This window comes from Nelusetta ayraudi, unplaced genomic scaffold (assembly GCF_046127955.1).
Source record: "Nelusetta ayraudi isolate G7.1 ecotype Tasmania unplaced genomic scaffold, CSIRO-AGI_Nayr_v1 ptg000048l, whole genome shotgun sequence".
NCBI lineage: Eukaryota > Metazoa > Chordata > Actinopteri > Tetraodontiformes > Monacanthidae > Nelusetta > Nelusetta ayraudi.
Genome location: NW_027466098.1, coordinates 5,540,001 through 5,565,833, shown reverse-complemented (window position 1 = coordinate 5,565,833; position 25,833 = coordinate 5,540,001). Strand labels below are relative to the sequence as shown.

At 42.8% G+C, this 25,833-nt stretch overlaps 2 protein-coding genes across 2 annotated transcripts in view; both read left to right on the top strand.

The window, feature by feature from the left end:
- The first annotated feature begins 464 nt into the window (after positions 1–464).
- ppm1da (protein phosphatase, Mg2+/Mn2+ dependent, 1Da) lies at positions 465–7,792 on the top strand. Its single transcript, XM_076035859.1, has 6 exons — positions 465–1,108; positions 2,565–2,793; positions 3,384–3,508; positions 4,041–4,222; positions 4,371–4,595; positions 5,542–7,792. The coding sequence occupies exons 1-6, from the start codon at positions 601–603 to the stop codon at positions 5,920–5,922; spliced, it is 1,650 nt and encodes a 549-aa protein (XP_075891974.1). The 5' UTR covers positions 465–600; the 3' UTR covers positions 5,923–7,792.
- A 300-nt stretch (positions 7,793–8,092) lies between these two features.
- brip1 (BRCA1 interacting helicase 1) overlaps positions 8,093–25,833 on the top strand; it is a 65,576-nt gene continuing 47,835 nt past the window's right edge. The window contains exons 1-13 of the mRNA XM_076035864.1: positions 8,093–8,638; positions 9,016–9,127; positions 9,267–9,491; positions 10,060–10,205; positions 10,892–11,038; positions 15,146–15,418; positions 18,696–18,917; positions 19,025–19,224; positions 19,324–19,456; positions 20,301–20,455; positions 20,565–20,742; positions 20,954–21,094; positions 21,353–21,514. Of these exons, the coding sequence (XP_075891979.1) occupies positions 8,546–8,638; positions 9,016–9,127; positions 9,267–9,491; positions 10,060–10,205; positions 10,892–11,038; positions 15,146–15,418; positions 18,696–18,917; positions 19,025–19,224; positions 19,324–19,456; positions 20,301–20,455; positions 20,565–20,742; positions 20,954–21,094; positions 21,353–21,514 (2,187 nt within the window). The 5' untranslated portion in view covers positions 8,093–8,545. The remainder of the gene's footprint in view (positions 8,639–9,015; positions 9,128–9,266; positions 9,492–10,059; positions 10,206–10,891; positions 11,039–15,145; positions 15,419–18,695; positions 18,918–19,024; positions 19,225–19,323; positions 19,457–20,300; positions 20,456–20,564; positions 20,743–20,953; positions 21,095–21,352; positions 21,515–25,833) is intronic.

Here is a 25,833-nt window from a genome sequence, read left to right as displayed (position 1 = left end):
CATGAAATTTTTGGTATCCAGCCACTACAAACAAGAGCAGATAATAATTTAGTATATAGTCCAGTGAAAAAAAAAACAAATAAAAACTGTGTCCAATCCAGACAAAATAAAAAAAAAACCAAAACGCTAAAACAGAAGGTTGAACAAGACAAATGTTGTAACACGAGTCCTCCCAACCACTGGTTGTTGGATCTAAAAATGACTAACGTGTAATAACATCCCGACTTTAATCTCATCGATACGATTGATTACTGTAACATTTCTTTTATCTCGTAACATTTTGACGCCTCGTACCGTTAAGGCTCTTATCCCAACAAAAAAAATAAATCTGTTTTTCTCCTCTTAACTGTCACACAATGCGCGTGACAAAAAAAAAACAAAACAAAAAAAAACAACAACAACCTCTAGAGGGCGTCAGCTGAAATAGCGCTACCAGGTTCTGACCATAGAAGAAGACCGCGCTACGTCACTACGTTTTGAGCATGCCTACAACGCTTGGACATAAACAAAGGCAGGACAGTACGCCGGAACAAACTCTTAACTCCTGTGAATATATGCCGATAATACCGACATTTTGGCGTGCGACTCATTTCCAGAAGCATGGAAAACGCAATGCTGATGCGAGTTAGTGTTTTTACCGACCAAGGGGGTAGGAAATACATGGAAGATGTGACCGAGGTCATAGTGGAGCCCGAGCCGGTAGACGACGAGCCGATATTGGATGCGCCGGAGGGCAGCAGCGGAACAGACTGTACGGGCAGCTCCCCCGACGAAGCTGGGGACACCGAAGGGTCCGCAAACGTTTCCAACGCGTCATCGGATTCTGGACGATGTGAAAACCCGTGCGGAACCGAGGAAACACTCTTGCGAGGGAGCCAGAGCCCGCCCAGAGCCCAGTCGCTCGCCGCTCATCGTTCCCGCCGTTCCGTGGCGTTCTTCGCCGTGTTTGACGGACACGGGGGTCGTGAGGCTGCGCAGTTCGCACGGGACTATTTGTGGGAGTGCATCAAGAAGCAGCGGGGCTTTTGGTCTGACTGTGACCGAGAGGTCTGCTCGGCGATCCGCAAGGGTTTCGTTGCTTGCCACCATGCGATGTGGAAAAAGCTCCGTAAGTAAAACTGCATTACCACGAAACGATATGAAGCCCCGGCGACGTCAACTTTGCGTTAGGACCGTTGTTCTCCTGGCTGACTAAATTCTGTGGCATATTGTCACTTTTATCACATTTCAATGTAGTGCGAGCTACCGTAAATGCATTTTAAACGAAGACCCACTAAACACAGGGAAAGTCTATAAAAAGGTTTCCCTCGAATATTTCCATAAAGTTTTATCACAAGAGCGTGTTAGTATAAAATATGTATAACTTCTGTTTAAATGCAGTATTATACAGCCTTATAATGTCTTAGCAAGCTATGGCGACATAGCGAACGTGTATAAACAAACTGACCGGGTCTCCTGCCTCATCAGGCAATTGCGCCGTTGCCCATTCAGTGTAATGTTTTTGATAATCATTTTCTTCGCCACAAACGTCATTGTATTTTTTTGTTGGGGTTGGTATACCTGGTTACCAGTTTCTGTCAGTTTTAATCCCACCTCGCTCCCTAGCCGGTAGCTGTCATCAGTGTCTGTTTCTGGTTATATGTCCGGGCATGTTGAGTTTCATGATTTGGGGCGTCAACACTGTGTCTGGAAAGCGCATGTCTGAATTTGAATCTTTTCAAAATAAACGCCCCAAGATGTGACCTTCGGCATGTAGCCCTATTGTCCCTAAAATAAAATTATGATGCCTTCCAGCTTGTGTCCAGATTGTTAAAATGCTCAATATAACTTGTGAGAAACAAAATTACAATATATTTCGAATGCCTTTTTGCTTTTTCAATTGGTGCAATGCCAACACTGGCCAAAGTACGAACAGTAAGCCAACTCATTAGTTTGGCATTGTAATTTCCTGATTACTTGTACAGACAAAATTTTAGTGACACCAGAAACAGTTTTCCTTGCTTTAACCTGAGCTGTTACAGTCACTTCCAGTACAAAAACGCTCAACTCCGCTGAACTGTTGCTATTGTCATGGAAAGTGTGAGAAGGGGGGCAGAAACCAGTGTCTCTCCTGTCCCCAATTTAAAAGGGTGTGTCAGACAAGGCGTCTGAGCTAACAAAAAAAAACTAAGACAAACTTAACATGCCAATCAATTTTATACTACTTGCTGTTGTGACCCATGAACACCTGAAAGGAGGAGAGGAAGCTGTGGAAAGCGGCAACTAATGGTATACTGAATGCAGTGAGGGTCACATGTTGGCACCGTGATGGCGCGGTTATAACAATAATATGAACCCAATGTAGTTCAAAACTAGGCTGTCTTTATGTACTGATAACAAAACTTATCAACTAATTTAGTTGTAATCTTTGTTTAACTGTTCTGCCAAAGGTGCAGGAAGATAACACAGAGACATATTCAGTGCTTATCTCTTTTGTTGTGGGTTGTTTTATTATTTTTTTGTCGTGTTTTTTCCCTATCAGTTTTTTTTTCACAGATCTACCTTTTTTTATCTTTCTCTCACAGCTGAGTGGCCAAAGACACTTACAGGCCTCCCAAGTACGTCGGGGACCACAGCCAGTGTGGTCGTCATTCGAGGAAACCGGATGTACGTGGCTCATGTCGGTGACTCGGCGGTGGTTCTGGGTGTCCAGGATGACCCTTCAGTCCCTTTCATCAGGGCTGTGGAAGTCACACAGGACCACAAGCCTGAGCTGCCAAAAGAGAGGGAGCGCATTGAAGGTTTAGGAGGGAGGTAAGTGTTTTTTTTTTTTTTTATCCCTAAGAGGCCCTAATAGCACCAGTAAATGTTTGCCCGTAACATCCATTATTTGGTAGCTCCACTTTTCACTTCGATTTTCTTTTTCACCCTTAAAGATCTCATTATATTGTTACGAGACCTTATCATAGATCTTATCCTGTTATACTGGACTCTAGTTGAGCAGGCTCTCGTGATTAATTATCCAATAAACTCTATAGATCTCCGGAGAGCAGCTTGTGCGGACCTCTGTTGGTACAATCTTGCAAAATGAGTTTTGGCTTCCTGCTGAAGCAGAGGCTTCTTCTTCAGCAGGTAATAAACAGGGCATTCAGAGGCAGTCCCAAAAGGCAGAAACAAACACCTGGTTGAAGGTCTGCACCACAGCAGATTAAACTCATCAGTATGAAGAGGTTATGTGCTTTGTCTGCTCTGACATATTCCACTGGTTAGATTGCGGAGTGTTGAATGATCACTGAGTCGGATCTCTCTCTCTCGTTTGTTACATTGCAGCTAAAAAAAAAACCACAGCGTCATTGGCTAATTATACTTTTCAGCATCCCCTCTATCTGTCTTTCTGCTCACAGTGTGATCAAGAAATCTGGAGTGAATCGTGTCGTCTGGAAGAGGCCGAGGTTGAGTCACAATGGCCCAGTTCGCCGAAGTACTGTCATCGACCAGATACCCTTTCTGGCTGTCGCCCGAGCCCTAGGTAGGAGAGCTGGGAGTTATTGCTGTCTTGATTTAAATTAATCTTTCAAGTAACACTCATTTTCAAGGGTTTTGGCTATAACTAGTTCACAAGTTAACATAAAAATGCTTGAGAAATTAGAAATCTGCATAGAAGTATAATCGGTTAATTTATTTCCAGATTTTCTCTTGTTTTCACAATGAACTGTTGAAAACTCACAAGTGCAAAAAAAGCTTTTGTGCAATGTTGCCGTCAGATCGAGGGATGTACTTGAAGGTCCGGTGTGTGAAATTTGGCTGAATTTATGACTATTATATTGGTAAAAGCTTAACATACAACCCATAAATACATAAATAAGTGTGTATACCCACAGTACAATTAAGGTCATTTGGGATTCCTACCCTTAGAATGATAGAGAAGAGAGAGTGAAAGAGTGCTGCAATCTAAAATGTAACCACTTGATGTTGCTGTTTCCTCTCAAAATCTCAAATGTTACACACCTGAACCGATCCAAATGTTGCCCATCCGTTGAGTCTTTTCTTTTTTACAACAGGTGATCTGTGGAGCTACGACTTCTATAGCGGTGAGTTTGTGGTTTCTCCGGAGCCAGACACCAGCGTGGTCACTCTGGACCCCACAAAACACCGCTACATCATCTTGGGCAGCGATGGCCTGTGGAACATGGTGCCACCTCAAGAGGCGATCTCCATGTGTCAGAACAACGATGAGGCAATCGTGAGTCAACCCCAGGAACTTTTTTTTTGGCAGTTAACATATTTAGCTTAAACTCAAACCTGTCTGGGTCTTTTAAAGGCCGGTTCGACGCAAACGCACACAACATGATCTGGAGGGATATTTCACAATAGCCTTTTTCACATTTCAGGCACCGTGCGGAGTGTCGAGTGCCAGGCAGCTGGTCAGCCACGCTTTGCTGCGGTGGCGCCAGCGCATGCTGCGCGCCGACAACACCAGCGTCATCGTGGTTGCCCTGCAGGAGCCCGGGAGCTCCGAGGACACTCTGCACCATGAAGAGGTGCTGTTGGACCTGACCAAGATTTCCCAGTCTCCTCCTGCCTCTCTGTCACGTGCTGACACTCCTCTGCTTCAGGTGAGGGCAGACTGACTGCAAGACAAATTTCCCATATGTAAATAAGAATGAATCACAATGTGAAATTTTAAAACACTTGCACAAGTAACCTAAGCAAGGGGTCGATTCATTTAAATGTCAGTCACTATTTTCTTGAGAAAGAACTTGAATGATTTCAAAAAGGGCCGGGACTATGTGAGGCTGGGGGAAATAATAAACAGTGCAATATTATCCTTATTATTGCTTTTACATCATTTCAAACCCTGCATTTTTATATAGTGGGCCAGGGTACACGTTTGCAGGCTTTTCCTTGAGTTTCGAAGTTGGAAGAACAAGATGGCCTGATGCCGTGAGCTGGCGATATGCCTTATTATTAGTTGGGCATTTGGACACTTTTCCCAGTTGTTGGCAACCACACAAAACACAATGCGGTCACGGTGTAATAATCACACGTTAAATAAACAAAAGAGAGGATCTGCCTGCGAAAGCTGTTTAGAAGATGGCCATATTTAACTACTGTATTGTCTCTATTGACAGATGGTCTTCGGTGCCTGATGGCATGTAAATCATTTTGTATTAATTTTATATATTTAGAGGTAGGGTACGTAGATATTCTGGTTAGGTAGATATTCTGATTGTTGGGACAGTTGTGTTCTCTCTGCAAATGAATCCCTCAAGGGTTTGGATCAAATCGAAATGAACCGATCCAAAGCGGAAAACACCCCTTTTTTTCTTTTGGCACAGTTTGTCTTATTGATCCATTTGTGAAAGCACCCTAGAAATGTATTGCATCTCGCTATTCCCACCCCAATCGATCATTTTAACATTGCACTGCACTTCATATTACTACATTTTATGAAAATGTCAATCGATTAGCAATCGTTGTTCCGGGTATTCTTGGACAGCCTGTTAGAAAAATGTCAAGCATCACATTTCACTCCTGTCATTTCCACCTTTTCTTTTGCAGCGGTCCCCAGAAGCTGACTCTCCGGGCCCGTGTGAACTCCTTCCTGCTTTGGAGCGACGGGATGGGCTATCGGGAAGCAACAGCCTGTATCACACGGACCTGTCCAAGCCGGCCACTCTGGACCCACTGAGTCCAGAGAGTAGCACCGAGCTCCCCGGTCAGTCCGGCCCCTCCGCCAGGACATTTGGCAGCAGGACAGCCAATGGCAAAAGAACTATGGAGGGGTCGCCGTCTTCAAGTCCACTGGCCAAGAAGGCTCGCCGTAGAACTGCAGTCAGGCCGCCGCTGGCCCAGCACAACGCTGAGAAGAAACAGAAGGAGTCCACCAACGTTTCCCAAATCCTCCAGCAGCATAACAAGACCACAGTGTGCGTGTGTTGAAACTAAACACAAAAGACCTTTTCCCCCCTCCGCCTTACATGTCCAACCTCATCTACAATCTTGTTTCTGTCCCACACTTGGATTTGAGTTGAAAGTTTGTGAAGAATCCTCTCTTTTCTGATTGGTGCATTATATCTCTCCCTTAATAACTTTTCTTTTTCTTTTAAAAGAGCTCATTCATTTGTCTTTATGTCAAAACTTCTCCCCAAAATGATGATTCTAGACATCTTTAGAATCACATTTTGAGTTGTCTACTTGTTAAAACTATTTCTTAAGTAACTATTGACAACACCTAATATATACATGTTATGAATTTTTAGGGGAATATTGAAAATGAATTGAAAATGTTGATTTAAAAAATAGATCTACATATATTTTAGAAGAAGGTTTTATTGTACGATGGGAAACCATTAGATTAGTCACTCCTCTGCTCTGATCTCGTCACTATCTTCATGTACAATGCACACCCTCTGTTCAGAATTATCTCTGTATTTTTTACAAGACCACTGGACGCTCGTCACACTAACTGAACGTGCTGCTAGCCACAAACCATAAGCTACTCTAAGGTGTTTTCATGCGTGTGTGTGATAGTCATTGATAGAGGTGATTGTTTAACAATGTATTTAACATAACACCCTTTCCTCATTTTGAATTTTTATTTGCACAATGCATCTTAAAAGTTGGATCCATTTTTCTTTCTATTTATTTCCTGGCATCCTCTGAGCCCGATGCCTCCGAGGTCGAGGTCATTGTCTCGCAAGGGGCCGTTATGTCTGGTTTGAAAATGATTGATGTCTGCCCTCATTTCTCGTAATCTTTAAATGCATATTAAACAAAGACTTTCCTTGGTTCTAAAAGGACCAAAAAAGGAGCCCAGTCTTTACAATCTACGTATTATCGACTGTCAGATGTCCTGTCCTGTAGGGTTGCAATTACCACTGACCAGATACCAGAGATTTTTTTTTTCATCGATGCTTAACCATGTATCCCTAAGAATAAGAAGACCCACTCCATCTCCATGAGCTTGTTTGGAGAAATACACTGCATTGAATTGCCAGTCCATCACACTTCTTTTCCTTACTCATTTAAAACAGACCAGTAACATATTTTTATGTCATGCTTCCCAATTGAGATTTCTTTTGGATTCACTCAAGTCATCTTCCCTCCATGCTGCAAGTGTATTTTTTTTACTGATGGATGCACAAGGTACATATGTGAGTACATTGCATGGGGTTTTTTACAAAGATATTTTTGCACTATTATGGTGACCTTAGTTGTCTTATAAAAGGGAATTACATTTATTGTCCCGACAATACAAAATTTAAATGTTCAGGTTTGGTTGGCATTGTTTGAGGATGAACGAATTAAGCTAGAAGATGTGATTCGTAATTAGGTAATGCAGAGTTTGTCAAACATGACCATGCTTGCCCGTTGCCCCCCCTCCCCGCCTCCTTTTTTTGTAATTACAGTTTTAAAATAAATGCTCACTGACAACCACACAAGGAAAGGTGTGAAAATATATGTAAAACCTGTTACATTATGATGTATTTTATCATCATTTATAACACAAATTTGTAGCATTGTGAATTGGTTCAACAACAGTGTGTAATGTTATGTTTTGATTTTTTTTTTGACAATGTTGGAAGAATAATCTTTCACTCATTTTCTCTGTTCTTGCAGTCAGTCACTGGGCTCAGGTTCCCTGTATGTTTTGATTTTTTTTAATGTTTAATGAACTAGTATTTTTAAGTAGTATACTGTTAAAAAATAATTCAAATGGCTGTGCTAACAGCATATAATGCATGTGTACAGTGCAAATGTGAAATACACTTCCGGAAATGAACTTATTTAATTAAATAACTGAAATAATTATGTTGTGTGAAGAAGAGTGACTTGGTTATTCACTTTGGTTATTTAGTTTAATGTAGTCCTGTTCAAATGATTTTTCATAATTATTTAAATAATATTAAAAAAAATAGTGCAGATTTATATTTCTGTTAAGCACAGCATCGTGATATTTCTTACGTTTGAAATTGGTAAAAAAAAAAAAAAAAAAAAAAAAAAGCAGACATACCTGCTTTTGACGCACACATTTGCATGGGGTTAAAATATCTTATTTTATTTTGAAAAAAGTTTTAAGGATATTGTAATGTATGTCACTTCCGGGTGAGTCAATAACATTATCATGAGCGGGAAGAAGAACTCGCGTTGTCAAGCAAAACCGAACCGCGTGTTTTAATGTAATTCGGACGCGTGTCACCAGTTCAAGTTTTGCATACGGACACAATATTGCGATAAAATAGGTAAAGGACATTTGCATTCCAAATGTCGTTTGCGGCTGCTCTCGCTTTGTATTGGGTCTCTCGTGTAGCCGACTATGTCAGTTTCGGACAAAAGTAAAGACAAACGAACTCAAAGACAAATGTCAAACGGATAGTGTGAAAAACAACAACAAAGCGAACTAAATGCGAACTACCGATTGTTTCAGTAGCGCTTAGCTTGGCTTGTAGCAACGGGGGCTAAACTTAGCAAGCTAACAAGTACAGAATAGGACGTCAGAGGTCCAGGTTAAAGGTGCGTCTGTGTTTACTAAATTATTCCCGCGAATTAGGAACAGCGGAAAATGGCGACATCTCCAGTGGAGTACACCATCGGAGGGGTGAAGATCCACTTCCCCTGTAAGGCATATCCATCACAGCTGGCCATGATGAATTCTGTGAGTGACAGCTCCACTTCCCACTTTGGACTAGCTGTTAGTCTGCTGTTATACCAAGGTAGTCAAATGCACTGCAAAATGAATGCGAATCAATGTCAGTTTTCAAGAGGTGAGAAAACTGAGCCCAATACTAAATAATAAATACACATTTTTAGCCTGTTTCCAGGTTGTTGGTATCAGAGAACTTATGTTTGCTGAAAAGGTCAGTTTAATACAATAAAACCCCAACAAAAACAACAACTCAAGGGAAAAAGTGCAAATGCCCCCCAAATGTTACAGAGGGGTTCTGAGTTGTTTCTTTAAAATGCATGCAATTATATGCTGGCATTTTCTTCTTGCTGTGGTGGCAGGTAACCAACGTTTCACCTTCTCTGCAGATCATACGCGGCCTGAACTCTGGGCAGCACTGTTTACTGGAGAGTCCGACAGGAAGTGGAAAGAGCTTGGCCCTGCTGTGCTCAGCCCTGGGCTGGCAACACGCTCAGCTCAGTAAGATCGCTGTGACCGCAGAGAATGAAACATGATAAAACATGCTGGATGATATACATATATTTTAGATGTTCTGTTGTTTTCCGTTACTTAAAATTGTTACACGTCTTTCTTATATATCTTCACTTTGACGTAACAGCAAAAGTAGCAGCACAGGGAAGCTCTGTGGAGGGCAAAAGCCAGTTGGATAAGAACTGTGGAGACCATAAGAAGCCAGATGCTGAGAAAAACAACTGTCGGTGTGCGTGCCACAACAAAACCAACACAACCACGGCCACGTCAGCTGCTGGACCTGCTGTTGTTGATCTTACTCAGTCACCCTGCAAAGGGTTGAGTGAACCTGCTACCTCAGCAGCAGAGCATGGTAAGCAGTTCAGTATGTCTGGAGTTCTTTTTTTTTTGTTGGGGATTAGTGATTGAGACAATTGTGCACATTTGTTCAGCATTCCTTTGTCCATTTTTATATACTATTACTATATTTTTGACCAGAAGCAGCACAAAAAGTGACTTTTCAGTCAACTTGGAGGTGCTGATCCAACTGCCTAATTTTAAATTGCTCAGTCTTACATTTTTATCATAATCCGGTCACATTTCTGTACTGTCCCGTAATCCACTTGGTACCAGATGGAAACATTTGACGCGCAGCCAGTGTTGCCATTGGCATTGTTTGGTGGGAACATGTCGAGATACTTAAAAAAAATGCTTCTCCTGGCCAATAAGAAGTGAGAGAAATGCCTCAGTTTGGTTATTTGCTCTTCTTCTAAAAACAAGCTTTCAACCCATGTCTAATAACACTGTCATTACTGCAGCACCTGCGCTATGGCCATAAATGTTTAGTGAATGCTGTTTTTTTACATCACAGTCTCACAAGCTGCATGAAGTTATGTACTCATGAAGTCACGGAGCCGTGACACCTGCTTTCTTTTTTCCAGTGCCGTCGCTGGCGTCACTGCAGCCAAAGAAAGAGTCCTTAGCCTCGCGCCTCTCTCAGAAGTTTCAAGCCTCTCTCAGCCATGACCATGAGGAAGACGATGACTTCCGGCCAGAAAAGAAGCGCCTTCGCACTGAAAAAAACATGGTATGGTAATTGACAGAACTTTCATTTCAGTAAAGTAAACAATTTCATTCATTCATTTATTTATTTAATGTATTAAATTGTCCAAAAGTGTCATTTTCTTCTGAAGTGAAGTCACAAGTACCATTATAATGCTACTGAAACAAGGCTGATCTACATATAATCCACTGTCACTGCTAAGCATTGAGTGGTTTTCATTCTTGTAATCAGTGAAGGCGGCAATCTCTATATTGATCAATTGTTTGCGCTCATTAATTGTTCCCCTCTTTAAGATGTATCGTATTAAATTCCCTGACAGATAAGTGCGGTGATATGACAATAAAATGGACCAAAACCACACTTTGGGTGGGTTAATAGTGCTATAAGCTCTGATAATTGTCACTTCTAAACCTCGCAGAAACATTAATTTGTGGATTGTTATCGGAGATACAGTGTTAAGTGTCAAGATTGTGTCACCAAGGAAAGCACCGCATCCTATTTTGAAACGGCTCAGATTCGTATCAAATCTTGCAACAAATTGAACGTTAACTATGTTATGTCTTTTGATTTCTGGTGACAGCAGACTGCAGCAACTGTTTAGGGGTGTGCACTAGTGGTAAGCCTCTTTGCTCCCCAGGTTGGAGACATATGCCTGTATGAAGAAAAACTGAATACAAAAGTCTGACAAAGGTTTGTGTGTTGCTCCTCAGAGCCGCAAAAAGCCTCGCATGGAGCAGGGAGTCGTATTCATCGATGATGATGAGCTGGCACCAAACAGTGATTTATCAACTTCTCAAAAGTGGACAACAGACCCCTACAGTCAAGCAGCTGAGGTTCCCTCAGCTGCTCTCTGCTGTGTAAGTACACTGACAATGGCCACTCTTGTAAAGACCAAAGCTGATTTTTGAGGCAATGGTTGGCGTTCATGTTGATTTGGTCTGGATAACCGAATGACTTAAGCCTGTCTAGAAGTGTGACCTGTCTGAACCCTGATTAGAAATTTGTCAAGGCCATTTTGAGTAAAAAGTTAACCTTTTTTTTAATGAGTTCACTATGATGGAATCTTCATTAAATCATTTTGCTGATTATTCAAAGACACACTGGACTGCAATGTATTTGTTCTGATTCATCATGTAGAAAAAGTATTTATGAACCATTATTTTGGCTTTGGCAACACACAAAGTTATGTTGCAGGCTGGGTCACAGGTACTTTTTCTTAACTTAACACTTAAATTTCGCTGCATTACAAATGTCCAAAACACAGACAGTAATCTTAGTAATAGAATTAGCCTTAAATGTTTAGACTACTGATTGTTGATTCCATTCAAAGGTAAGTAAGCGAGTTTTGAGCATCACTATTGACCATAACCACTAGGGGGCATTACACACCAACATATTTTTCAAGGGAGGCTAACAGTGGGGATCAACTGACCAGACTTTTTTTTTTTTTTGAGCGATACCCGGGACTCACCTGGTTAGCCATTCCTATTGGATTTCCTGCATGCTTCTGAAGCTGTTCTAATGTCTTTTATTGATGAAAGTTCAAAGTGCTACATTTTAACAGCGTGTACAATCTTTGAAAAGTATGTGATTAAAATGGTCTTATTATAATCCAATATTTTTTTATAAAGCTCCATATTGCAGTTTCTCATTCCAACATCACATTAGATCAATGCCGCTAGCATAAACATAAGATCCTACAGAAAAGAAATAGGTCTAGCATTATAGTAAGGTCACATCATCATCTGCGTTTCTTTGCTAATGTCACCGAGGTTGTTTTAAGAATAACTTCATTTTTATCAAATGGACCTTTTAACTGAGAACGTTGAGACGCTAACCATCACAGCGCCAGAAGAATATTCTCAACGGAATGCGGTTGCGGGGTTTACGGGAGCGGTCAAACTCCCTAAAAGTGCATGTTAACTTGCCGCAGGTGCGTCGCTTGGATTTAGGGCCGGAGATGTCGAGGGGTGGAAAAAGAGGAGGAGGGAAAGTGAAGTTGAAAAAGCACATCCATCTCTGGTTTCGCCGTGGCTACATGACCCGGGCTCCTTTGTCCTGCGAGCGCTGACTGACGGCCTGAATGGGGCCCTTTGAAGCAAGCTCCAGTTTTAATTAAGAGGGTTTGCCTCGCCTGGATCGCTGATCTGTGAAAGCCACGGGGATAAATATTGAATGGGGTTCACCCGCTGGTTACTGCGCCCGGGGGATAAACAGGTGCTTTGGAGGGCAGATATTTGCCAGGGCCTCTACCTGCAATGGTGTCTTTATATCTGGAGGAGGGGGCTGTGTTTGGTGTCATGTCTTCCACGGCATTGGGGATTGAAGTCCGACCTTATTGGAATGTATTCCAACCCCTCCGCCCCCCGCGAAAGCTGTGGAATGAGGAGCAAATTGGCGTCCAGCGAGAGGCGCCAGCGATAGCTCAGTGATCCAATGCCTGCGGCCCCTCGGTGCCCTCTGACTGGCCCCCTGGAGTGTGAGATTTCCATCTCTCAGGTGTTGGCCGGACGCATAGCAACAGAAGCCTACCTGTGAATATACTGAGGTATTCAGTAACACCGCTGACCTCTGTTCCGTCAATTCGGGATCACTTTGGCTGTATCAAAGACTAATACGCCAACAGAGTCAGATATCATCAGTAGTTTAAGCAGGGCTGGGCACCAAACTTTGATGCATCTGTAGCACCGACCGAAATGCTCGAATTTTATCGAATATCAAAAAAAAAAATCGAATCCTCTTTTGATGCCAAATTCCCATATCCCTCTGATTCAATAATCATCTGGCATGTGTGTGTCATGTTGGAGTGAAAATTGGCATCATGTCAAAGATTTTAAAGTGTTGCTTCACTTCACTAGGGTGGATCAAAATGGATAAAATGGAAAATAATGGCAATGTATTTTTTTTGTAGTTTAAATTGGTTTTTAAAACATCTGATAAAAAAAAAGTATAGTTCTTGAACCAGGATCGAAACCAAAGTATCAAAATTGCATCAGAACATTTTGATCAATACCCAGGCCTAATTAATAAGTCCCAAGTTCTCCAGATCTTTCTAAAGTGTACTTCATTCCCTACGGTGTGATGGCGAACATCTAACTTGGTTAGCAGTCCGTTCACGTTGATTCGTTGTTGGCAAAATGAGGTCATTGCCATCGCTGGAAGGAGCAACGGTGGAACTGATCTGCGCAGAAAGAGGTGGCGTGCACTTGTCAGAAGCAGCCCCTGGCACCGCGTTTGCCCCTTTTTCTCGCCGGTTATCTGCATTCCTTTAAAGGGGGTGTCTGCTGCGGGCCGAGGGGCCAGGCTTGAAGCCTTGTTGTCCTGGCATCTCGGGAGGCGGGCGTGTAAACGGATCCTCTTGTGTCAGCTGTTTCCTGCCGTGGCACTTGACAAGGGCCTCTATTCATCAGCGAGCCCCTCTACGCTGCTGCAGGACCCCCCCCCCCTCCCCCCACACCTGCCAATGAATAAGTAATTACTGGCCATCTTGGGGCAGGATATTTGGATGGCTCTATTTAATGTGGCAGCAGCAGGTAAGGTGATCAGGCTCGGGGGCCGAGGCTGTGGAGCGTAACTGTTCCAGAAGAGAAAGGTAACTCGAACTGGTGTTGGGAGGGGGGAGGGGGGGCTGCACCACCTCTGTTTATTTTTCACTTGGGCCCTGCGCTCGTTATCCCTCTTAACTCGGAGCCCGCTCTCTAAGGGCGCCTTTTGGCCTACACTCCATCACACATTGTAATATTTGATGGGCAAACAAGCTTGGAAAATCCGAGCCGCGGGGGTAACCCGAGCGGCTCGCCTGTCATCAGGAGCGCTGCCTTCCGATCCCCGTCATAGGGCGCAGCGGCCCGCCTCGCTGCGCATACCGCCCGCTCGCAGATGAGAACAGTTGCCGCCCTTTTCGGAACGCTGAGCAGCTTGAGAAATGAAGAGAAGTCGTAATGAATTGCTAAAGTGACCACACTTTGTACAGAAGCGTATGCAGAGGTGTTAGTTTCACTGACTTGAATCACTGAAACAATCAAAGCTAGCAAATACCAAAATTATGACTTTACTCTTAGTTTTTAAATGACTGCTTAAAAAAAAAAAGATTGGATTCTGCTACGACCTTTATGTCATTCTACAGTATGTTATTTTCAACCTCATTACATCCTTTTAATTTTTTTATTTCACCTTTATTTAACCAGATAAAAACCCATTGAGATCAAGACCTCTTTCCCAAGGGTGACCTGGCCAAGAGAGGCAACAGTCCACAAAAACACAAAATAACGACAATCACAAAGTAAACACAGTAAAAAACTGTTTTAGCAGAAAAAGTGCTGGAGTGATAACTTTTGCAGCAAGTGTAAAAAACTTCAGTAATAATTTAAAAAAAAACACAGGCGCTTTTGATTTAAAAACACGCACTGCCGAAAGGATTCCCGTTGTTGGTCTTTCAGAGACCAATAACTCTTTTTACTGTGTTGGTTCGTGCATTAAAGGACCAGAACAATTAGACCTCTACATTTTAAGTGTTTGGTTTACACATGTCAAGCAGGCTTGTGTTAAATAGCACATGTGCAAGAAAAACTGCATTGTAACTCAGCGTTTCTCAACTGGTGAGTCATGACCCAAAAGTGGATCGTGTAGCTGTTTTGATTGGGTCGTGGCTTAATGGGCAGTTAACATTTAAAAAAAAAAAAAAACAACCCAAAAAACAAATGAATTTTAAAAGATATACATTTATAGAGAAAATATTGGGCATTTATTTTGCAGGACACACAATACAATAATTTCAATGTTTTATTTACTAGACCTGATAGGAAGTGGGCTAGTGTTTTTATATTAGTCTGTAACCAATTGGTGTGCTGTGGAATAATCTTGGCTCATGACTTCAATATAAGATAAAAAAAAATGTTGGTCCTGAGACTTCACCAGTTAAGAACCTTTCATTCAACATATAAAGACTTCTTCTCTTCCTCAAGGCCGTCGAACCCTGCTCCCAGTGCCCTTGTGCCTTAAACAAAGAGGAAGGAGGACAGAAGGACAAAGACGGCAAGAGGAACATCCCCAAGATCTTCTTTGGCACACGCACACACAAGCAGATCACTCAGGTCACCCACGAGCTGAAACGCACCATGTACTCCAGAGTGCCCATGACCATCTTATCGAGCAGGGATCACACCTGCATCCACCCGGAAGTCGCGCCTCATTCCAACCGCAACGAGCGCTGCAAGGAGCTGCTTGAGGCCAAACATGTGAGTCTTGGTTCTGATGCGTTCATGGTGAATAGCAAAAAATGTGACATTTTGTTCTTTCTACATGACTCACTGTTACTATGGTCACACTGGGCCAGCTGGTGAGGGCTGAAAGTGACTCATGAAGGAATATCTAATAGATGAGAGATTTCTAAATTTAAAAAAAAAAAGTTGATGGAAAAAAAGTCAAAAGTCCTATTTTTTTTTTTTAGCTTCCAAAATGCAGCAGTTTGACCTAAAACTTCAGCAATCTAGCTGCAGTGCATCTATGGAAACAACTGACGGGTGATAAAATGTGCCATGTGAGGAACCTGTTGGAATACAAATCAGCTTGCTGACATTATCATGCGTCAGTGATGCATTCACCCGTCCGTGTCTCCCAGTGGCCCGAACGTTAGGGGTGGGAATCGCTAGGGACCTGACCATTCAATTCTATTCTGATTCAGAGGGCTACGATGCAATTGATCGCGATTAATCGAGAATCGCGATTCATCACGATTCATATAAACTGTGTATGTACTGTATGTGTATATATATGTGTGTGTGTGTGTTTCTGTGCGCTCGTCACCTTAAACGGTCCGGTACGTCGCACGTGACTTCCGGCCTCATTAAAAAAACAAAACAAAAAAAAAAAACAATGATTTTTTTTAATCTTGTGAATCGATTCATAATTAGCAATGTCATAATCGCGATTAATCTAAGAATCAATTTTTCCCCCCACCCCTACTGAACATCATGGCACGACACGGCACAGACACATCAGCTTGACGGCCGCGGAGTAGAGCCCTGAGTGAAGCCCACACACAGGTGTTGTTCAGAGCTGTTAAAGAGTTGTTAAGGATGACTTCTTAACAAGCGACCCATTCCAAAAACAGCATTTGAAAACACCTTAGGTGTGCAGATATGGAGTAAATATGAACGTTAGATTGCAGATTAAATTTTGCCTCTATAACCAAGGTCTTTTCAAGAAAGTACAGTTGTGAGAAAAACATCTTGTTTAGCGTAACACAGCCCTGTCATGACAGAGTGAGGGTTAAAACGACGAGGCTGGTGTTGCTAGGCCCCACCTGCCCCCCCCGCCCGGCAGACTGTCACCTGTCTTCCCACTGGCCTGCTGCAGATCTGAACTTTTTGATCCCAATAGATCGCTCACGCTGGAAAACACACTCCGTTGACCTCGCGCCATTATGTCTCGTCGGAGTTCACCGTTGTAACAGGAACCCAGCAACTGCCAGCGCCGGACAAAAACACTCCCTGAACACCGTCGCCTCGGAGCAACAATTATGTCTCTACTATATTTACAATTGGTCCAGCAGGCGCATTTTCACACACCGAAAACGTCAAGATCCACCGAGGGGGAGCCCTCCCTCCCCCCCACCCGTCCCCCCTCTTCTCCCCGAGACATGAGACACTTGTTGCCCACCGTGCTTTCTAAAGGTGAGGCGCCTACTGTAATGAACGCAATTATGCTGTCATTTGAAGTGTCGGCCTCCCATGGAAATTGTTTCCCTTTGTCGTATGAAATGGCTGTCCCGGCGACGACCCCTCCACATGGCCGCGGGGCTCGGCGCTGAGTCAGCGTTGGGTTACTTGGCCCCACACAGACGCACAGTGATTCACAATCAGAAACGCACACGGTTCAGGCCGAGGCGTCTTCAGTCAAAACACCTGCCGCCTGTTTCAACCGCGCCGCACGCCCTCCTGACTGTGTTCAGCCTCCCCCCGGCCACTCATCTGGGTTCACAGCCAACCAGTCATTGTTGAGAGCAGACGGGGATTATTCTTTTTTTTTCTTTCCCCCCCCCCGCCCCACCTGAGGTTACTGGGTCCACCGGTGTACAGTACTTCTGTGTGACAGTGTCACCTCTAGCTGTTAAGTCCATAAAGGACAGGACAGGGTGGGACATCTCAGCAAGACGCCGCTGTTGACAGAGTAATGAGGCTCCGCTACGCAGGAAGGATCCTCTGTGTTCACAGCCTGAGTGTCAGCACACATACACCTCTCGAATGGCGCGAGCATCTGATCACAGGCGGCCTCTGAAATACAGTATGTGACCCCCCCCCCCCCCCTGGTTAAAATGGAAACTGGATATCAGGAGAGAAATGCAATTTTGCATTTCTCTTCTTCAAGAATACAACGATCCCAGTGTTGCATGTGACAGTTGGGGTGTTTTTGTTTTTTTTTAATTCAGTGCGATATCTTTTTTTAATTTGAAGCAGTTCTTGGATTTATTATCACACAGAATAAAGGTGTTTTGCTAATCATCAAAACTCATTCATTTCCAACAATTAAAAATAGATTGAATGATAGATGTACTTTCATTCATTCATTCATTCATTCATCTTCTATACCCGCTTATTCCTATTCAGGGTCACGAGGGTCTGCTGGAGCCTCTCCCAGCTGTCTTAGGGCGAAGGCAGGGGGACACCCTGGACAAGTCGCCATAGATGTACTTTATTGATCCCAAATTTGGAAACTCTGCTGTTGCTGAACCAAAAACAAACAAGCAACATAACTATACAACAATAACTGGAAGGAATCTTCCAGTGAATTAAAACAGAACAAAAGAACAAGAGCAAAGTGTCCGAAAACCAGTCAGTTGTGAGGAGGCACCAATGACTTGGTAGTAGCATTGTAATGCTGGTGCATTACCCTTTCTCAAAACTCCATATGTAGTTATTATTTGTCAGTTGGTCACCAGACAAAAATGTATTGGCGCTTACTATTTAACCACTTTTAATAACATATTTAGCACATTTTGAATAACATTGTGAAGCAAATAATTTAATTCAATGTACATTACAGATTACCTTACGTAAGTGGGGAACTATTGCAGTTATTTACGATTATTAATTACCGTCTATAATTCCACCCTGGTGATGTTAAACTCTTCTCTGCAGCAGGGCAGACTTAAAACTAGCAAGCTGCATGAGAAACTAAAATTGTTTTTACTATTACCATAGTGTAGGATTAATTGTGTTTTACAAAGCTCCTTTTTTGTCACTGGTGTAGACATCTTGCTACCAGTACAGTTATCTTGTTCTCCAACCTCATTGCCGCAGCCTCCTACCCTGAGAAACCTGAACGTTTAGGTGCTCCGGATATAACCAGCTTGTGCAAGCATTTAATCTTTACATTTATGAGGGTTTTTTTCCCCTTTGAAAGTGGTCAATATAACACAGTCCAATTCAATTATATCATAGAAATATAATTTCAGCATGGCTTAACTCCATCTGCTATTATAACCTGTGTCCACAACTAACTGTTCAACTGCAGGGCAAGTCATGCCGTTACTACCATGGTGTCCAGAGGATTAATGAGCAGCATTTGCTGCAGAAGGTCCACGGGCTCCACGACGCCTGGGACGTGGAAGAACTAGTGGCACTGGGCAAAAAGCTGCGGTCCTGCTCTTACTTTGCTGCCCGTGAACTTCTGCAGGGTGCCCACATTGTCTTCTGCCCGTACAACTACCTGCTGGACCCAACAATTAGGGAGAGCGTGAGTAGAGCTAATAGAAAGGAGGTGTATAAATCATGAGGGAAGACGTGTTTCAGAGATTTTAGAGGTGAATTCTAGGAAAAGTTTTAATGGCCATTTTTGACCAGATGGACATCAGCCTGAAAGACCAGATTGTGGTGCTGGATGAGGCCCACAACATTGAGGACTGTGCAAGAGAGAGCGCCAGCTGCACTGTAAACTACGACAGTCTGCTGGCCGCCAGGGACGACCTGGAGAGCCTGGTCAAGAATGACATCCGGCGAGCCAAACACGAACCTCTGCAAAGCTTCTGCTACAGCCTGATCAAGTCAGTGGAACGACGTCACTGACCTACTTTCCGCTTATTGTTTATCATCTTTTGAAATAACTATTTTTCTATTTGATGAATATTAACCTTCTGGTATAGCTGGATCCAACAGAGCCAGGACCTGATGTGTGAACGTGGATATGAAAGTGCCTCCAAAGTCTGGAATGGAAAGGAAGTCATCGGCATCTTTCACAACCTGGGCATCACACCAGCTACTTTTAACATTCTGAAGGTGCACCTGATGTCTCTCTCTTTACAGAAACGGTGGGGTGGGGAGTGTGACTGGTGAAAGGCTAGTGGAATATTAAAGCTGGATTTATACTTTAATAGTTTAGCAAGTGGCCAATATTGTAGAATTGTAATGTGACAGTGTAAGCTGGAAAAACATGCATACATATGAGGATTGCCACACTGGTAATCAGGCCTGCCTCATCATGAAAAAAACAACAAAAAAAACTTCTCAAGCTGTACAGAATTTATGAGTTTTCCTGATTTTTTTTTTTTTTTTTTTTAACTTTTCTGGATGATTTCAATCAGCAGCCTCCACCGAGGCCACGCCGTAACTCTGTGGATGTTACTCTTAAATCTGTCGCCGGAAGAGTCTGAAGTACCCGGGGGACTTGTTCTGAGACAATGCGGGATTAGTTTTGATATGTGCACCTGCATCAAGTGCAAGCAGGTGGACATGCACATACCAGATGTGGGTCATTTTTGAAATCATATGGTGCCAGACAATTAAAAAACCTGATCGTCAACAAATGCTAATCAGGTATCAAAACATGTAGTATAAATTCAGCATTAGAAATTTGTCAATAGGTACTAAAGTTGCTGTCAAATAGGGTTTTTGGTGACAGTAAAGTACAAAAAAATTTACAGTTAATTGAGTTGAATTGTCCAAGACACTTTGATTAGCCTTTAGTTTCATCAAAACAGTAATGTTTTACATATGTGCACATATGTATGTCTATATACTGAACGTACCTATACATATGTGGAGAAAGAAATAAAAAAAATATCATTAATGTCAATTGTAGGCTTCAACTTTCTCACAGTTTCTGTGTGTGTGTGTTTGACAGGAGAACCTGGCTCAGGTGTTGGAGAAAGAGGAGTCGGCTGGGTTTTTTAACGGTAAGGAGAACATGGTGCAGATCCCGACCATCAACACAGCCACAGCCACTGTCCTGAAGAGCCTCTTCATGGTGCTGGACTTCCTCTTCAGAGACAACTGCAGGTCAGAGGTCACGCCAAAGAAGCGAAATATTCCAAAATCAGGCCGCGCTGCGCCGCTCCAGAACTGGTGGGTAGAAGTGAGCGTTGCTCCTCCGCTGCCGTGTCTCCAGGTTTGCGGAAGACTACAGGGTGGCTCTGCAGAAGAGCTACGCCTGGACGAACCAGGTGGCGCCCGACGTCCCAGACGCCCACGGCTTTTTCGTCCGACCTCACCGGAGACAAAGGCAAAGCGTCCGAGTCAAGGCGGAAGTGCTGGCGCTCAGCTTCTGGTGCCTCAACCCTGCTGTGGTGAGAAGTTAGGGCAGAGAGACCCTGCTGCTGCGCAGGCTGCACTGATGTACACCATGAGTGAAAGCTATTGGCAAGATGATATTACTTTGTTAAGCTGTTGGCTGATACTGTGGGTTCTATTCTATAGGTGTGTCACACATACCTTGAAATATTGTTTAAAAAAAAAAACCAACCCCTTCTGATCACGTGCTTTTTTCATGTCCCTCAGGCTTTTTCCGACCTGAGTGGCTGCGTGAAAACCATTGTGTTGACCTCAGGGACTCTGTCACCCATGGGCTCCTTCTCCTCTGAGCTTGGAGTGAAGTTCTCCATCCAGCTGGAGGCCAACCATGTCATCAACAAGTCTCAGGTCAGTCCCTTTCCACCGTGGATACAAAGATGTTTGTGTTATGTATGTTTTTGGTTTGTTTTGTTTGTTTGTTTGTTTTTAAAAAAAAAGGAAATAAATGTTAATATTTTTTGCTTTGTCATTTAAAACCTTCATTAAAATCATTACGTTTTCCGTCAAGCTCTCCTGAAAATGAATACATTGTCCTGTATTGTTACAGACGGAGACAAAATGGTTGTATAAGTTCAAAGATAAATACATTTTCTCTTTCTTTTCCAGGTGTGGGTGGGGACTGTTGGTGCTGGACCTTCTGGCAGAAAGCTCTGCGCTACCTTCCAGCACACAGAAACATTTACCTTCCAGGACGAGGTGGGCGCATTGCTGCTCCACGTCTGCCAGGTCATGTCCAAGGGTGTGCTCTGCTTTTTGCCATCTTACAAGGTAAATGACTTGATCAACTTGTAAAAAAAAACAAACAAAAAAAATACCAGAAACATTATTTCTCAGTTGTCTCAGCAAAACTGTTAAAATACATCGACACTGATACTACATCTGTGTTTTATCTATAATCTAGCACGTTTCTGTTCACCCTCTTTAATCACGCGGACTTACAATTTCAATCGCTTGCGCCACAGAGCAAAAGCAAGCAAAAATCAATGACGTCCTGAATGCGTCCATGATCAGCCGGCAGAGAGTGTGTCATTTTGCTGCTGTATTTTTATTTAGCGCAAGCCACAGATGTAGGAAAGCTTTGAGCGTCAGACAGCGTGGAGCTGCGTGCTCTGTTGAAGCTCACGTCGCTCCGCAAGCTCCTAGTAGCCTGATGTTTCAATGGTGTTTAAGGTACACCTTTGAAAATCTTGATTAGACAAAAAAAAAAAAAAAAATACTGATTACCTTTTCTCTGGGCAACCAGACCACATTCTTCCAGTCACATCACCATGATGTTGTTTGAATCAAACTCAAAAAAATATTCCTTTTTTTATTTCTTCAGAAAATGTAAAATAAATGAAAAAGCTGATATGAAACATGTTAATATTTACACAATGAAACACATCTAAACAAGATTAAATAGATGAAACATGGGAGTGATAATTAATTTCCTTTACCGTTAGTAAGCTGGTGTCACAGGTGTCACATTCAGAAACGTGCTGGAGAGTTTGTTTATTTGACTTCACTCCATAACTGCTGCTTTAAATGTTAAATTTTTTTGTCATCATTATTATTATACATTTTAATTTAATGTGCATTTGCCCAGCTAATGATTATGTACAGTACATCTAATTTGTTTTGGATGCTGTTTCCACATTGTGCCACTGGAGGGCACTAGAGACTATGAGTTGAGGCCGTTGAGTTCCGTTTTGTTTGTTTTGTTTTTTTGATACCGCTTTTATTTTTTCACCATCCCGAACAAGACAGTTTCCAATCCATAGACTGTTAATCTGCTGTCAGGAAGCGGCTGTGTGCCAGGTGTCATGTGTTGCGACGCGTCGCCGCTAATCAATAGAGCCACTTGTCAAGTCCTTGTTAAATGGCGTCACCCTGACAGAAGTGTATCCTCTTTCAGTTAATGAGGGCGCTTCTGAGGGAGAGCACTCACGGACACTTTGTCGCCCCTTTGTTTGTTATGCGCTTATTTGTTATGAATGATTAATGAAGGCTGTAGTTCAGTTGTCGCATTAGCTCCACAAAGGTCAAGTGGGTTGCATTTATCATCGGCTGATTGTCCGCAGTCTGCCTGCTGCAACCCCGTCGGTCCCGACTGGCGACCGAGTCGTTCGAACAAAGTGAAGGAGAGGACGCTAAAATCATAGAGCGGTAAAGTCAAGTGACTTTCTTTGAATCTGGTATGTTTGTATATTTACTGTTAAACCAAAGGATTTTACCCCGTTGTCACTAATTGTGATTCTTTGATGGTATTCTAGCATTAATCTGCTCCCTGCTTTTTTACCCAGTTAGATAACATCTTTGGCCCGTTTACAAATCCTCTGTCACCTATGTACACTTTTTTCGCTCTGCACACAATAATAATGTATAATATTCTCTAAAGTAAGTGGTCAAATGCGGAGAACAAATGTTGCATCCTTCTGGATGTGACAATCACTGGGACTTTAAATTTGAAATAGTTTAATGTTACTTTAGGTGGAGGCTTCAAATAAGCCTTTTGCTTTTTTTTTTGCCTGCACTACTATACTACTTATAATTTATCTTGTTTCTTTATATACTTTTTAAACTGTGCAAAAATAAAAACTAACCAACTAACTTTAAACAGTGAGGGTCAACTGGCAGTTTTGATTTTGCTTAATTAATTAAAACTAGACTAATTTGATGAACTGCACTATTATAAAACTACTACATAACCAATAATTCTATTTTTTTCATATTTCTAGTGCATTGATTAACAACGAGACAAACTTCTCATTTTTACCTTCCTTTCTCATCCGCCTGGAATGCCAGCCGAGCAGTGACTATAATCTGTGGGTAGGGTTTTTTTTTATTTTTTTTATTATTGATAGCCGCGTTGGAGTCTTGTGTCTGTCTCTCCCACTCTCTCCCTCTGCTGACGCATAAATATTTAATCCGAAGTCAGCTCTTAAAGAGACGAAGGAATATGACAGCCTGGGTATTAATTGGAGCCCGTGGAGGCTTCGTTGGTGCCGCCGAGTCCCGTCTGCATCTCTCCTCCTGATGCGCGTGTCCTTGTGAGCGCAGAGGAGAAGTCGTCCTTCGGATCGTCCTCGCTCTGCCTCCTTGCCGAGGCCACGACCCTGGTAACACGGATAAAGGTTGTGCACCGCGAGGCTTTAAAAAGTCAAAAAAGTACACAACGATGCATTGACGCTGTCTTGAAATGAGGAAAAGTTGCGGCGAGCTAGACAGGTTGTGCTGTTAGCGAAGCGTGACCTTTTTGTCGTGCGTGTGTCGTCGCCGGTGTGCCGCAGCGACTGCACATGATGTTTCTGTATTATCGGCAGTGGCATTCAGTGCTGTCAGATGAGTGTCGGAAAAGTGGTTCTCAACTGGTGGGAGTCTCAGGACCCTCAATTTTTACCTTATAAAGAAGTCGCAACCTAAATGTATTCCACAAAAATAAAAACGCTAGCCCACTTTCCATAATGTCTAGTAAATACATTATTTCAATTGTTGAATTGAATTGTGTGTCCTGTAAAATAAATGCCCAACATTTTATCTATCAATATACTTATGTTTATATAGATTATATTTATATATAAACTGCCTGCAAAGCTGGGACCCAATCAAAATAGCTCCGTGACCCATTTTTGGGCTGCGACCCACCAGTTGAGAAACGCTGCGTTAGACCACAGGCGTTCGAGGACAACACCTTCACTGTAAAGACACATAGAAGGCGCCCAGTCATAAGCCATACACCCGTTATGTGTTTGTTTGTGCCATTGTCGTTTTGCATCACTTTAGCCTCGATGACTCCCCAGCTTATGTCCATTAAAACAAAAGTGGACCGGTCTGATGCCAGGTGCTTTGAAGGGAGGGGGGGAGGGCGTGCGCTGGGCTGGTGGTTTATTAAAAAAAAAGAAAAGAAAAAAAGAACAGAATGGAAAAAGGGGGCTGCGGAGGTGAAAAGATGGCAGGGAATACAAGATGCTTTTAAAGGAGATTGAGATAAGGGCCATTAGGTGATGTCGCCTCGCTGTCTGTGTGAAGACACACCCGGCGCTGGCGCCTGGGCTCCGCCGAGCACATGTCAAATCAAAGTCAAAATGGTCTGCAAGGCGAACAGCATGCACTCCCGCCGGCAGCTCAGGGGCATCGGATGCACCAATCACGCGGCACCGGAAAAAAAAAAAAATGCTGTTATTTCAAAGCGGAGCTGCCGCCTCCCCCCCCCGCCCCGTCTCTGGTCGGGCACATATTAGATTCATGGGTCAATTTGCCCAGTGTAGCATATCCCTCTAAGTCGAGGTGATGTTTTATGAGAGGTTTTTTACAGTGGAAACTTCAGGGTTACTGGTGTTTGACTGGGCTGGAGCCTTTTTTGGTGTGGGAAACGCAACCGTCTCAGACTTCAAGACCACGGGACAGACGCAAATGTCTCATCGCTGGCTTTGCAATTTACGACTGTACACACATAAATACAATACTAACTTGATGCAACGTTTATATTTGCGCTATGTTTATATTATTTGCATTCTGGTATGGAGCCACTACTGTTACAACACTCAAAACAACATGACTACTGATGGGAATTCTAAAACAAAATCATTCAATGTTTTTTTTTTTGTTGTTGTTATTACCTCTTATGAATGTTGATCATCATAAATGACAAAATGGAAGAAAACAACAGGCGCCAGCATCCAGACACAGGGATCTCAGCGTCTCAGAGGCAAATAATACAAGGCCGAATACATTGTCCACACACTACACTGCACACGCACAATATCACATACAAATATTAATCAGATACAATGACTTCACTTCTGTGGCATCCCGTGTTTGTTGGAAACTGCAACAGTAAATTATTTTATGCTCAGAGGTCAAAGGGCACCTTGTCAATGTGATTTATATCAGAGGTTCTCTACCAGTTGAGTGTCAGAACCCGCTTTTTAAATTTCAAACCCCACTTTCTATCCTGTTTAGTAAATTAATTACCGGAAATATTGATTTGAATTGTGTGCCCTACAAAATAAAAGCCCAAGATTTTCTCTATGAATAATACGTATATTTTAAAATCTCTTTTTTCACCCATCCATCCATTTTCAATACCCGCTTTTTCCTAAACTCCG